Source organism: Saprolegnia parasitica (assembly GCF_000151545.1).
Source record: "Saprolegnia parasitica CBS 223.65 unplaced genomic scaffold supercont2.210, whole genome shotgun sequence".
Taxonomy (NCBI): domain Eukaryota; phylum Oomycota; class Saprolegniomycetes; order Saprolegniales; family Saprolegniaceae; genus Saprolegnia; species Saprolegnia parasitica.
In genome coordinates, this window is record NW_012156604.1 from 1 (window position 1) to 12,836 (window position 12,836).

The following is a 12,836-nucleotide window of genomic DNA, read 5'->3' on the forward strand; positions in this document are numbered from 1 at the left end:
AAAATGGATTTGCGCGTGATTGCGCTACGTGTAGCGTCGGAAACGACTTGTACGTCGTTCAAATAGTGTGTAGAGATGTATACACAGCCACTACGTGGCGCTGGCGCGTCTGTGGGCTGCTACTCGTCGTTGTGCTGAATGGTTTTCACACTATATAAGACGAGGTCGTGCGTGAACTGATATCCGGAGTTTGTCCGGATACGGATTCCACGTGCTGGAGAGCAGGTGACCGACTCATAACTTCGTTCGACTTCGATAGGAGCTTCGAGGTAGCTGATTGGTCAGCACCAGGAGCTCGTCGGGAGCTCGCCGGGCACAGTACCACTATGAAATAAATCAATTCATATCAGAATTTTAGCGACGTAAAACGATTGTCAGCGTTATCAAACAACGCTGCCGGGATAATATAAATGATTTGCTATGATTTGATGGCTAATAGAGCTCTAAAATCGCCGAAATGAGGAAACTATGAGACTGCAAAATCTGACTCGAGTATGGTGCCATCACAAATATCTAGGTTGTTGTATGCTCTATATCCGGATGTATTTAATATTTACCTACATTCCTGTGACGATCTGCCCTTCATCAGGACGAGTGCACAGGAATGTAGGTAAATATTAAATACATCCGGATATAGAGCATACAACAACCTAGATATTCGTGATGGCACCATACTCGAGTCAGATTTTGCAGTCTCATAGTTTCCTCATTTCGGCGATTTTAGAGCTCTATTAGCCATCAAATCATAGAAAATCATTTATATTATCCCGGCAGCGTTGTTTGATAACGCTGACAATCGTTTTACGTCGCTAAAATTCTGATATGAATTGATTTCTTTCATAGTGGTACTCTGCCCGGCGAGCTTCCGACAAGCTCCTGGTGCTGACCAATCAGCTACCTCGAAGCTCCTATCGAAGTCGAACGAAGTTATGAGTCGGTCACCTGCTCTTGCGGCTAGTGACGATATCCTAATTAGGCTAATCTTTGTTTCGGCATTGTCCGCGTTCGACGTAAATTCGGCATGTGCTGATCCACAGCATGGTCGTCGCGGCATTTTCGTTTTAAAATCGGCATCGCAGCCACCATCGCCTCTGCGCCGCCACGCCACTCGACCCGTCAAGGCGACGGCAATCGCATCACACAAGAAGTCGCCCGTAGAGGAGGTTGGGCGCGGTCGTGTAGTACCCTGCATGGCGGCATGCGGCGACGCGGCGATGCCTCGAGCGCGGTCAGCAAGGTGGGCTCTTATATTCGGCATGTGCCACATCCACGAGGCCCAGGGTTTGTGAGCCAATGAGCTGCCATTCGAGATCTACAGTGGCAGCATCATGGCCGAGGAAGACCCCGTCGTGTGCGAGATCCCAGTGCATCTCGCCGACTTCCTGCGCGGCAACCTGTATGGCCATGGCCTCATCGTCAAGCGCATCGGCTCATGCACAATGCTAGGCATGTCTTCCAGTACCCGCTGCGACCGGTCTACCGTGGCATGCTCAACCGCCCCGCGAGCGCCAAGTACAAGCCCGAGAACGCCATGGTCACGCTCGAGTTCCCGGTCAACACCGAGACCAACTACAACAGTGAGGACCACACGCCGCTGCCGCCCATGCTGCCGCTCACCTCCAGCGTCGTGACGCCCGTCTCCAACTACGCGGCCGGTGTCTTCCGGAAGGGCCAGCTGCACTTGACGCCGGTCTCGACCATCATGCAGCTGCGCCCATCGCTGCAGCACCTCGACGAGTCGGACGACGAAGCCTCCGACGACGACATGGCGGACGTCGAGACGGACAAGAAGGCCGAGGCGACGCCTGACGTCAAAGAGGTCCAGGTGCAGTTCAAGAAGCGCCAGTCGGAGCGCGCCCTCGCGGCCATGCAGAGCTCGTACGCATACAAGCGGGGTTTGATCCAGAGCGAGAAGTGGATCCCGCTGCGCGTGGTCTCGGAAGACGAGGACAAGGACGAGTTCGAACAGCTTTTCAGCGAGACCGAGGCGCCGGTCGAGTTTGACGTGACACCGGCGGCGTACCTCCGTGCGCTCAGCTACCGCAACGGCGACGACGTGGGCGCACTGTCGCGAACCTCGGACGACGTCGACATGGTCGGCAACGACGACTTGGACAAGAAGGTTCTGGATATCCTCACGACCGGTAGCCCAATCCGATGGGCTTGGATACTTTGTTTGACATGGATCTTTCTGGATACTAGACAAGGTGCTGCACTGGAAGGAACTCCGGTCGCTGCTCCCGGTGTTTGTGACCACTGACGAGCTCCGCGCGTGCGTCGACCGCGTCGCGACCATCGTCCGCGGCTGCCTCCTGCCCAAAAGCACGCTCCTCAAGACCCACGTCGCGTACCGTTCGCTGCTGGCCGACGAGGTACGAGATGGCCTCTCGATGCGCTCGCGATGCCACGTCATTTTGGATTCTAGTTTCAAAAATCCGCGTCCATCTCGCGCAGTGAGTTTGCCGAGACGCATGGCGTGCCCGCCGACATTGCCAAGTCGCTCTTGCAAGGTTCGTGTTCCTCTTCCTCCTTATGTGCATGATTGCATCCTCTTTCTTATCTTTATGGATGATGCTCATGCGGGTCGTAGAGTACGCGGTCTTGAACCCGGCGACGCGGCTCTGGCAGCTCAAGCGGGCCGACGACAACGTGCAAAAGTGGCAATGATCTCGCCATCCGATCCAGAACCGGCGGTTTATCTACGACGATCCAATGTAATACCTATCTGATCGACTCCAAATCCAGTCGTCTTCCGTTGCCGACGCATATATATATATATATATACGCGCGTTCGTTTTTCTACTATCCAGTGTCCTCTGCAGCATTATCCAGTATACTGTGCTTACTCTGCGATCTTGATCCTGATTCCTCTGCTCGCATCCCGTAGCGTTGGCTCTCGCATCCATGCCAACGTACTCTCTTCGACGACCCAGTGAACTCTGTGCGAATACTATCCATAAATCTGTGCGAATACTATCCAGTGTTCTCCTTGCTCACGGGACTACCGTCCTGTGTCCACTCTTCTCCATGTGTACAATGTTGACACTACCGCATCGCTCGTCACCGTACTATCCTGTTCACGGTCGATCGCAAGATCTACCCTCCTATCCAAAACTATCCACATGGAGACGCCACGGATCCAGATCTTGTAGCATCCATCGAGTAGATTCTCGTACTACTCTAGTACGAGCGTATATATAAAAAGAAAAAGCTTAGACGGCGGTCGCAAACGCGCCTTCGGTCGGTGCATCCGGCAGCACGGGGCCAGGCACCGCGTCGCTGTGGCTGCTGCTCGTCGAGCTCGCCGTCTCGGGCGACGACGCCGCCGACGTCTTTGGTCGGTCCTTGTCCGGGAACTCCGTCTCGGCCGTCGTGTGGGGCGCAGTCCCCGGCGTGTTGGTGTTGCGCGTGAGATCGATAAAGCCCGGACTCTATCCAACGCGTTGGATAGATGCACACTAGGATAGTCACGGCGCACCTGCGAGTTGACTTCGTAGTAGGATTTCTTGGCCGCGCAGCAGACGCCTTGGCTGAGGTAGCGCAGTCCTTCCCAGAGCGAGTACGAGGTCGGTGGCAGCGGCGCCGACGCGACGCTGTCCTTGCTAATGGCCACAGCCTTCTCTTCAGGCATGTTGAGCATGTCCGTGAGGTCGTTGGCGCTCTTCGTGCCCGAGTGGGCCGCAATCTCGTACTTGTCGCTCAGCATGCGGAAGAGCTCGACCTCGCGGCCGTGCCAGCCGTCAATGACCGCTTGGATCGTGCACTGGTCGAGCTTGGCCGGGTTGTACGTCGAGTAGAAGAGCACGAGCGCATCGCGCGTCTCGAGCGATGCGTCGTAGTGACCTATGGAGGAATCTGCGTGAGGCTTCAAGCGGCCACCATGGCAGCGTACTGCGGTCGTTTGGGTTGCTCAGCACGGCGTAGGCCGCTGGCACGCCGTCCCAGCGCTCTTCCGCTTCCTTTGATGGGTTGCGATCCGGGTGGAACTTGAGCGCGAGCTTGCGGTACGCGGCGCGGATCTCGGCGTGCGTCGCTGACCGCGGGATGCCCAGCGCCGCGTAGTGGTCCTTGTAGCGCACGGTCTCGGGCGTGAGGTGCGAGGCCTGCTGCTGGTACCGCTTCATGTACTCGCGGTGCATGTCCATCTTCTCGCGTTCGTTGGCCATGCTCTTCGTCTGGCTGCTGCTGCTTCGTGGAGTGGCTCGGCAGAGAAACTTATTTGCGCGAGCGAGGACGACGAGTGCCTATAATTAGAGAATTAGGACTTGCTGTGCCGAAATGAAGCAGCCGTCCGGATCTTTGTCCCAGTTTGTCCCGGATCCAGCAATTACAAAAAGGATTCGACCGCCAATAAAAAAGGGACACACGGTGGCAAGCCGACGTCGGCTGTACTGCGCCCACAGCATCGCTACAGCTCAACTCAAAACACGTTCAAAACCCCTCGGTCGCTCGGTCCAGCAAGCAGCCGCAAGAGGCAGCCCGCAACGATGCTGCACTCGTTGTTTCGAGAGATCGGAGAAGACTCGTGTGAATTCTGTATCCAGTATCAGGGTGGTCAGCACACGCCAACGACGACGCGGTCAATACGCTGCATCCTGCGTTCGATAACGATACATGGCTTCTCTGTACCTGTCTGTTGGTCAATTGGTGCACCTTGTGCACCCCACTTCGTGGTGGGAACGGCGTGCCGGAGGAGCTATCGTGGCTGCTCGCTGAAATACTCTGGTCTTGAGCTTGGTGTATCAAAACGCTCTTCTGAAATCTGGTTTCGATCATTTCTGGGTGTTGCCCGTGCGCGGTTTCGTGCTGGCTCGTGCTCTGCAGAACCTGGTCGTCTTTGCACCAAGAGCGTACATGCAAGTGAGCAGCTTAAGAGCCGTCCAGTCGCAACTAGTACACCGTGTCGGTAGCACGGTGCCATCGAAACATCCGAGGATTCCGTGGTCATCACGTGCGTGATGTTCAACGAACGTGGCCGTTGCAAGATGGGCGAAACCTCGTGGAATTCGGTTTTCCACCACGGCCGACCAGGCTGCGCTGGATGGCGGGATATGATTGGACAAAAGGATGGACGAATCCGAGGCCTCAGTGTCGACATGTCGCATGGTTCTCGCAACGCGAACCTTAACCTCAACCTCAACCTCGGCAGCTGCCCGCGACACGAGTGTAGACGCAAAACCCGCGTCTTTGGCCTCCTCGGTGCTTATAGTACGGCGCATGGGACTACTGGGTAGCGAAGTAATGGCTGCACAGATGATGGTTGCCCATGCGCCGTTTAGACACGCGACGCCACAGTACTAGTATCACTACCAGTGTACTAGTACTAGTACGTCGTAGTTCATCCTCGGAGCTTCTCATGTATGAAGTGTCTGCACCATCCCATACATCTTTACTGATCGTCTTTCTTGGGTCGACCGGATCGGTGTCGCCGGAAATGGCGGTTGCAACGAGGGCACTGCTATCTGGGGGTAGGGTCGGCAAGTGACGTGACCCGAAGCGGACTTTAAAAATCGAGGGTGAGGAAGAGCGTTTAAAGTGGAAGCGACGGTGGTCGCTCGACTCAAATCGATAGAATCAAATCGGTTGGCGAGGGCTCAACCGACACCCACCTGACGTGTTGCCTCTGCAACGGCGAGGCTCTACCATCCATCGCGGTGCGTCGAGCGTCCGCGGCTCGGAGCCGTTGAGTGGAAGAAGGAGGGCGAGGTGTCTACGGGCTGTAACGTGAGAAGCCTTGTTGCCAGCGTTTGTAAATCCAGTGAACGTTGCTCTTGTGTCATCCATGCGTTCGCAGCAGTAACGTGCAGAGCCCACCACCTGTACGTTAGGGTGCTATCCGATCTGCTTTAACAAGCGCCATACCCGTCCCCACCTGTTGCCTGCCTACCGGTACTGTACATGATTTCGCGACACGAACACGAAGCAACGATCCCGGAGCTCCATGTTACATGAGGCAGCACGACGAGGATGACGACGAGGACGTGGCATCGAGGCTCGCAGGCGCAGGCATCGGTGCCTCGTGCGCTGGCGGCGTCGGTGTCGGGGCAGCTTCTTTAGCGCGGACGGGCGCTGCCTTGGCCGCCTGCTTCTGCATCGCCGCGATGGTGGAATCGAGCGATGGCGCGTCGGTGTGGTGTTGCTTGGCGAGAGCGTCCACGACGCTCTCAGGAATGCCATGCTTCTTGGCTTCTTGCTTGGACTGCTGCAACATGATGGCATTTCGGACCGGATCGTCGTTCTTGAACGGGACTATTCCAACACGCATGATGTATCGATCGATCGGCAGCAGGAAGGGAGGTAGAGTGTACCAAAGGCTGGCGGCGCCTCGTGCACCGAGACTGTTGTTTCAAAGTCCGACGGTTTGTCCCAGCGGTCTTCGCCCGTCTCGTTGTTGTGGTAATATGTCTTGCCTCGGCGAGAGGTGAGCGCGACCCACCGGCGCTGCGTGGCCGGCTTGGCCGGCGCTGCGCTCGCCGCCTCCGCGAAGAGCGTCGCCGGCAGAGGCGCGTGGCACACGGTGCAGGCCGGCGCCTCGGCCATCGCAAGGTCCTGCTTGGGGATGTTGACGTGGCACGCCGGGCACTTGACGAAGCGGTCGCTGATGTTGGCCATGTCCAAATTGGAACTATCCGGTGACCGGATACGGCGGCAGTCGGACAAAATGCATTTTGTCCGGACCAGATTCGCTGTTTTGTCCGGACCAGATTCGCTGTTTTGTCCGAAGCGAGCATCTACTACGTCGTGTACTGCGGACTGGAGCGGGATGGTGGAGCTGGTGATGCCACAGAGCAATCCAAACGATCCTGGATCGACCACAAGAATACGGATACGTCAGGCGATTATCCAGGTCGGTTGACCATCGATCGAGGTACCACCACCGGAATCCTTCACCACTTGGTCTCATGACCCGGCCTGTCCGCACGAGGGGCAGCTACATGTAGCCGTCACGGCAGCAACCTCGCGCCGCAGTGCCGAGTCAGCAAGAGCAAGCAACGCTAGAGATACTATTAATACATGCATTCAGATTCTCAACTTGTAGTGGCAGCCGTTTGACTGCTGAAGCCATGCCAGCCTTTCTGCTAATCTAGCGCTGTAGCCAAAGCGAGAGAGCCACCACTCTATACATGTAGTCTCGAGGCATGTCCACCTCGTGGCGTCCAGCAACCGACCAAGAAGGTGGTGGCAGCTGCAGCAACTTTTGTCCGGTGGCGTATCCGGATGACTGTCCGGATGCATAGAGACGACGATGTGTCAACACATAAAGAAGCGTCACGTCGACCAGCATGATGCAAGCCCTTCGCCTCGCGGGCGCGTGCAGCCGACCGATTCTCCGCCGCCAGCTCAAGGCGCGCGCGTACATCGCGCCAACGAACCTCTACCAGCAGCCCACGCGCGTCCGCATGCAGGCGCCGCCGCAGCGCGCGATCGAGCTCGCCGCGTACGTGTCGCCGCCACATATATGCCGACGATGCTCACGTACGTCGCCACGTTGGATAGGCCTGCGCCCCGACATGTCCCATGTACTGGAAGCCGGCAAGGCCTCTTGTCGCTCGGTCTCGTCGTGGCCGCGAGCTCGGACGATGCCCAGTGCGCGGGCGGCGACGACAAGGCGACCGGCGACGCCTTGGCCAAGCTCCAGACGTTCTTGACCGACTTGACGAAGACCGTGCCGACGTCGCCCGAGGACCTCCAAGCGCGTGTGAACGACTTCCTTGCGTCCGGCCAGGGCGGTCAGATCTCCTGGGGCTTCATGATGGGTGCGTGCTCGGGCTTTGCGCTCAAGAAGGTCTCAAAAGTCGGCGCCGTCATGCTTGGCTGCGCCTTTATGGCCATGCAATGCGCGAGCTACTACGGGTACCTCGACGTCAACTACAAGAAGCTTGAGCGTGACATCACCGATATGCTCGACATCAACAAGGTGCCACCTGCCACCTCCATACTATGTCGAGAGCTCATGTGGAAATGCATTGTAGGATGGCAGGATGGCAAATTCGACGCCAAGGACGTCCAAGTCATGTACAAGAAGATGATGGACATCCTCGAGTTCAGTCTCCCCGCGGGCTCGGGCTACGCGGCGGGCTTCCTCGTCGGCTTCCGCTCCGGCTAACGCATGCTGTTGCTTCAAAACGACAATCAACCCTAACCACGAATATACTTTTGCCCTTTGAGTTCTTGCTACAGATGGCTCTGAGGACATGGCGTCGGATGCCAGTCGACGCCAAGTTGCAACTGGACAACCAAAGGACGTGGTACCTCTCGCTTGTCCGCATGGAGGAGGCTCGAAAGCATCACCGGTTCCCGCTGCTTTTTTCATTCGGATGTGCCAAATCCCCTAGAGGTCGTGCGATGAGCCGCGGACGTAGATATCATATGTGGTCGAGTCCTGCGATGATACATGTACTGCACGAACGACTGCGTTTACAGACTCGCCTCTCGCTCGACCCACGGTCTTGCTCCCTGTTGAGGACTCTCAAGAACTTTTCTGCTTGTAGCATCCACCAAGCTGAGGTGCAAGAGAAGGCAGGTTTGTTTCCGGAAACTTCCAGCAGCGCCCGCGCCCTTTTGTCGTCGTCAAAGAGGATGATGGAACTCGCTCGGCCTGTATCACGAGCTTCGGCCACTAGTAGGCCCTTGCGTTCCAGGCTCCGCTGTACGGTAGGCTCGGGGTGCATCTGGTCTGTTGTCGAAACGCGTCCACAGAAGAAAAGACAATATTGTATTTGTATCGAGCAATGTGGTTAAATAGTCGTCGGCAGACACTAGCGCACAAAAGTGTCGTTGCCCGTGCTGCTCCGCGACACGAACGAGTCGAACGCGCTGCCGTGGCTATCCGATACGAACGACGTGGTCGGCTGTGACTCGAGCGTGCTTTCCCAGAGCTGTGGCCGGCGCGGCTCTTCCATGTAGCTGTCGTTCTCGTGTTGGAAGCGCGGCGCTGTGTCGACGGCCGTCGGTGTCGTGCCGTCCGTGTACGTCTCAAAGACCGCTGCGCCTGCCGCGTGCGTCGGGGTCAACGGGTCGTCGTGCACCGGCATCGAGCCACGCATGTGCCGGCGCTTGATGAAGCAGACAACACCCGCGGCCAAGACGACGGCGCCCGCGGCAATGATGCCAACGACGGGCCAGACGCCAAGCGCCGTCGACTCCTCGGTCGGTGCTGGCGTGACCACGGGCGATTTGGTCGCCGTGCGCAGAGCCGTCGTTGTTGTGGGTGTTGGCGTCGTTTCGGACGAATTCGGCGTCGGCGTCTCCGTCGATGGCGGCGCAGTTGGCGCCTGTGTGGCCGGGGCCGCTGTCTTGGGTGCGTTGGTCCCCGGGCGCGGCGGTGGCCGGCGCCTGTGTTGGTGCCGCCGTCGTTGACGGCGGTTGCGTGGCCGGGGCCGTCGTTGAAGGCGGTAGTGTCGTCGTGGGCGCCGGCGTCTTGGGCGCTTCTGTCGTTGTCGACACGGGCGTTGTCGTCGTCGGCGGTGGCACGGTCGTCGTCGGTGGCGGAGTCGTTGTCGGTGGCGGCGTCACGGTGGTCGGTGTTACGATGGTCGTCACGGTGGGTGTGGTCTCGTTGCTTGCTGCGACGCCGCTGATGGCGAGGAGGAGGCAGACGACCAAGGCGGTGGCAGACCAACGTCGCATGCTGCTGGTCGGAGGCAAATGTGAAAATGACACGGCCACTGACAGCAAACATTGCAACCTTGCAAAATTTCAACTCCATTCCACCTGTTACACGTGGTAAAAGAGCGGTTATAACAAATTTTCGGAGCCGCGTTGAGCGCCTTCTCAGTCGAAGCGATGAAGCCGCACGTGGACTGGCGACGTCCGATTGTCCGACAGGTCCACTCGACCATCTAATGCGTGTGCAGGTATGAGCCACGTCCCTGCACTCTGCAGAAGAGAAGATCTGATTTGCTGAAGACCCTTGGTGCGGCGGCGTCTCCCTGTCAGAGGTGACATCTTGAGATAGGAGCAGCTTGGCTTTGCGCGAGAGCTGCGTATAGGCGCATTGTACGGTAGAGATCGAGTTAGTGGACAAGACGATCGAGCTAGCTTCGACAGGTCAGGCTGCTTCCCAGAGAGCAAAATGCTACTTGTTGCCAATGCGATGGCACGTGGAACACCATCCAGAGATGTTATAACTGGACAAGCCTGTGACATGCCAAGCATTTGGGTATCCCGTTGAAATATTGGAATGTAATTCCAACCAATCACATGCGAGTATCTATACCGTTGTAGCCAATCCACGGTGTCCAGGATTGGCGCCAAATTGCACAGCACTATATGTCGGGTCCCGCTTGCTCACTACTTCCTCGAGCTAAACACTCTAGTACTTAAGAAATGGTCTATTAACTATTAATACTACGACGATGACCACTCGAATTATTGCAAAAAGGAAGAGTTCCGCGAGCGAGACGGCGGGCACCTGCCCAACGAGAGTATCCACTCGGCACAATATCACTGCATTCCAACTCGAGAAAAGGAAAGGGCTTTGGCGACTCGGGGTGGCACGGCTCGCTACTTTGGAACGAGTTGGAATGCTTGTACATAGTTCTCGATGCTGGCGGTTGGGTGCACCGTACTGTAGCCGGCCATAAGCACTACCGTCGACCCTTCCTTTCTGTGTTTCTACAGCCATGTACGGAATCGCTTTGCATATACACGGGGAGGTTGCAATGGTGCGTCTGATATCGTAATGAGCCCACCCACGCACAAGGGTGCCTCTTCCACGCATCAGGTACCGGTGCCTTCATAGGCCAACCCGTCATGAAGGATGTTGAACATTTTTTGTCCATGAGCGTGGGCACGGATGTACGCCACCAAGTAGTCTAGGTCCGAATTCTCTGAGCTTCTGCGGTCACATCAAGAACTACCAGGTGTAGCGGGAAGATGTTTAAAAGAGTAGAAGTCAGTGGCTCTTGAAGATAGCCTTCTATCCTTATCCGGATGATGTAGGACCCAACCGTGCAATCCAACGACACAGGACATTGCAGGATATGGCGGCGGTGCTCGTTGGACCTCCTCGCTGCTATCACCGCCTACCAAGACGGTCTAACCGAAGCAATGGACGATGTTTAGACACTCGCCGATGCGATTCAGCTCATGCCAGCCAGCTCGGTCGCGACCGGCACCTCGTGAAAGTTCCAACGCCATGGCGGCGCTGCCGTAACGCTACGCAGACCCGACGTCCAAGCTTTCAACGCACGCGTTCTTTGTATCGCCGACCAAGGCCGATCTGGCCTTGGCGTTGCACCTGTCGACTGTCCAAGGCAACCTGGCGATCGCAGCCATGGCTTCGCCACAACGCGGCGCGGGTGACATCAGCGACGCTCGAGCTCGCGGTGTCTCAAGGCCCCATTCTACTTATGCCTGCTGTTGAAACGCTACCGGCAACCCGATCTCGTGACGCCCAAGATGATGGACATCGTGGCCATGGCGGGCGATTTGACGCTCCTGCGTTGGCTGCACAAGGCCGGCACCATCTGCACCACCGACGCGATGGACGGTGCAGCCATGAACGGGCACTTGAACGTCGTCGTCTTTCTACATGAAGCGAGATCCGAAGGCATCGCTGGCAGCGATGGTCATGCTGACATTGGTCGCTTTCGTCTCCCGCATCAATCGGAAGGGGTCCACCCAGATTAGATCGTGTAAAACGTTTGGCGTGCGTTGAGCGTCCCACCTTGAGGCTATCGACTTGGTGGCGGCGACGACGAGCGAGGCTGGATGACACACTGATGATTGTGCGTCCAAGAGTCGTCATCGGTGCAACTTTTTTCCAAAAAGTGAAGGTCGTTGATTCACCGACTGTGCTCGAAGATTCTCGTGCGACGAGTCTCCACGACACGGTCGCACACGGACTCGGAAGTTGCCAGATGCAAGAACTACAGTCGAAGGACGCAGAGAGGGGCGTGCTGTTGGTGGCACTTGCCTGTAAACCAACTAAAATGCATGGTAAACGCGTCCAGGCTGTCTGGATGCGGCGGCTACCGGTGGCGCTAAAAGTTCGCCTGTCAAAAACGCCGGATCCGGATAATTTCTGGATTTGACGCGCGATCCATTGCTGGATTTGACACGGTAACATAATATGTTACCGTGTCGCTGCTGAATAATATTCAGCAGCGACAGGACGAAATTGACATTCTACAACAACCCGTGTCATTGGCATGGCAGCGTCATGTGTGCTTCGGTCCCCGGATCTCGTCGGTGCTATCATTGCGCACCAAGACGGTCTGCCCAAGGCGCTGGTCGATGTCCAGAATCTCGTCCATACCATCCAACTCCGGCCAATCAGCAGTACAGTGGGATATCTCGCCGACATACCTGCGCGATTTGCTTCCTTGCCGTACCTCCAACGACACCTGGACGCGATGGCCGAGCTGCCGGCGACGGCGCTCGGCGTGTCGCCTCACGCAATGGACCCAGCATTGGCGCTGCACCTCTGCGTCGTCGAAGGCAGCATCGCGATCATCAAGCTCTGGCTTCGACACGAGCCAGCGCTCGTCACATCGGGCACGCTCGAGCTCGCGGCGGCGTCGTCCCAAGGCCTTATTTTGCGACTGCTGTTGGAGCGCTTTCCCGAGCTTGCGACGCCAACGATGATGGACCTCGTGGCCATGTCGGGCGACCTCTCACTCTTGCGGCGGCTGCACGACGCCGGCGTCTCGTGTACGACAGCTGCGATGGACGGTGCAGCCATGAACGGGCACTTGGACGTCGTCGTTTTACACGAAGCGAGAACCGAAGGCTGCACGATCGTGGCGGCGACAGCAGCGGTCGTCCATGGTCATGCCGACATTGCTCGTTTTCTCCTCAGCCATTGCAAGGAAGGCATCGAGCCCACGCTC

At 57.2% G+C, this 12,836-nt stretch overlaps 6 protein-coding genes across 6 annotated transcripts; 3 read left to right on the plus strand and 3 right to left on the minus strand.

Moving 5' to 3' along the window:
* Positions 1-1,328: 1,328 nt before the first annotated feature.
* On the plus strand, positions 1,329-2,761 carry SPRG_15940 (hypothetical protein; the record flags this gene model as incomplete). Its single annotated transcript, XM_012355140.1, has 5 exons — positions 1,329-1,396; positions 1,447-2,144; positions 2,203-2,372; positions 2,426-2,510; positions 2,591-2,761. 5 exons carry the CDS (start codon positions 1,329-1,331, stop codon positions 2,665-2,667), a joined length of 1,098 nt encoding a protein of 365 aa, XP_012210530.1. The 3' UTR covers positions 2,668-2,761.
* A 370-nt stretch (positions 2,762-3,131) lies between these two features.
* Positions 3,132-4,216, minus strand: SPRG_15941 (hypothetical protein). Its single transcript, XM_012355141.1, has 3 exons — positions 3,893-4,216; positions 3,479-3,843; positions 3,132-3,431 (listed from the first exon to the last, which is right to left on the minus strand). Exons 1-3 carry the CDS (start codon positions 4,164-4,166, stop codon positions 3,213-3,215), a joined length of 858 nt encoding a protein of 285 aa, XP_012210531.1. The 5' UTR covers positions 4,167-4,216; the 3' UTR covers positions 3,132-3,212.
* Positions 4,217-5,944: 1,728 nt separating this feature from the next.
* Positions 5,945-6,612, minus strand: SPRG_15942 (hypothetical protein; the record flags this gene model as incomplete). Its single annotated transcript, XM_012355142.1, has 2 exons — positions 5,945-6,249; positions 6,309-6,612. 2 exons carry the CDS (start codon positions 6,610-6,612, stop codon positions 5,945-5,947), a joined length of 609 nt encoding a protein of 202 aa, XP_012210532.1.
* Positions 6,613-7,283: 671 nt separating this feature from the next.
* Positions 7,284-8,107, plus strand: SPRG_15943 (hypothetical protein; the record flags this gene model as incomplete). Its single annotated transcript, XM_012355143.1, has 3 exons — positions 7,284-7,438; positions 7,498-7,918; positions 7,982-8,107. The coding sequence occupies 3 exons, from the start codon at positions 7,284-7,286 to the stop codon at positions 8,105-8,107; spliced, it is 702 nt and encodes a 233-aa protein (XP_012210533.1).
* Positions 8,108-8,759: 652 nt separating this feature from the next.
* On the minus strand, positions 8,760-9,630 carry SPRG_21647 (hypothetical protein; the record flags this gene model as incomplete). The annotated part of the gene is made up of 2 exons (XM_012355144.1): positions 8,760-9,336; positions 9,362-9,630. 2 exons carry the CDS (start codon positions 9,628-9,630, stop codon positions 8,760-8,762), a joined length of 846 nt encoding a protein of 281 aa, XP_012210534.1.
* A 1,776-nt stretch (positions 9,631-11,406) lies between these two features.
* SPRG_15944 (hypothetical protein) lies at positions 11,407-11,619 on the plus strand (the record flags this gene model as incomplete). Its single annotated transcript, XM_012355145.1, has 1 exon — positions 11,407-11,619. A coding segment is annotated over one exon (213 nt), but the record flags the coding sequence as incomplete, so codon positions are not given.
* Positions 11,620-12,836: the final 1,217 nt, after the last annotated feature.

Excerpts from the sequence above, each read along its gene's own strand:
- SPRG_15941 (XM_012355141.1), bottom strand. The coding sequence starts at position 4,166 with ATGGCCAACGAACGCGAGAAGATGGACATGCACCGCGAGTACATGAAG. Across the intron at positions 3,844-3,892 it reads GAGCAACCCAAACGACCGCA|GTCACTACGACGCATCGCTC; the intron begins GTACGCTGCCAT and ends ATTCCTCCATAG. Across the intron at positions 3,432-3,478 it reads ACTACGAAGTCAACTCGCAG|AGTCCGGGCTTTATCGATCT; the intron begins GTGCGCCGTGAC and ends CGCGTTGGATAG.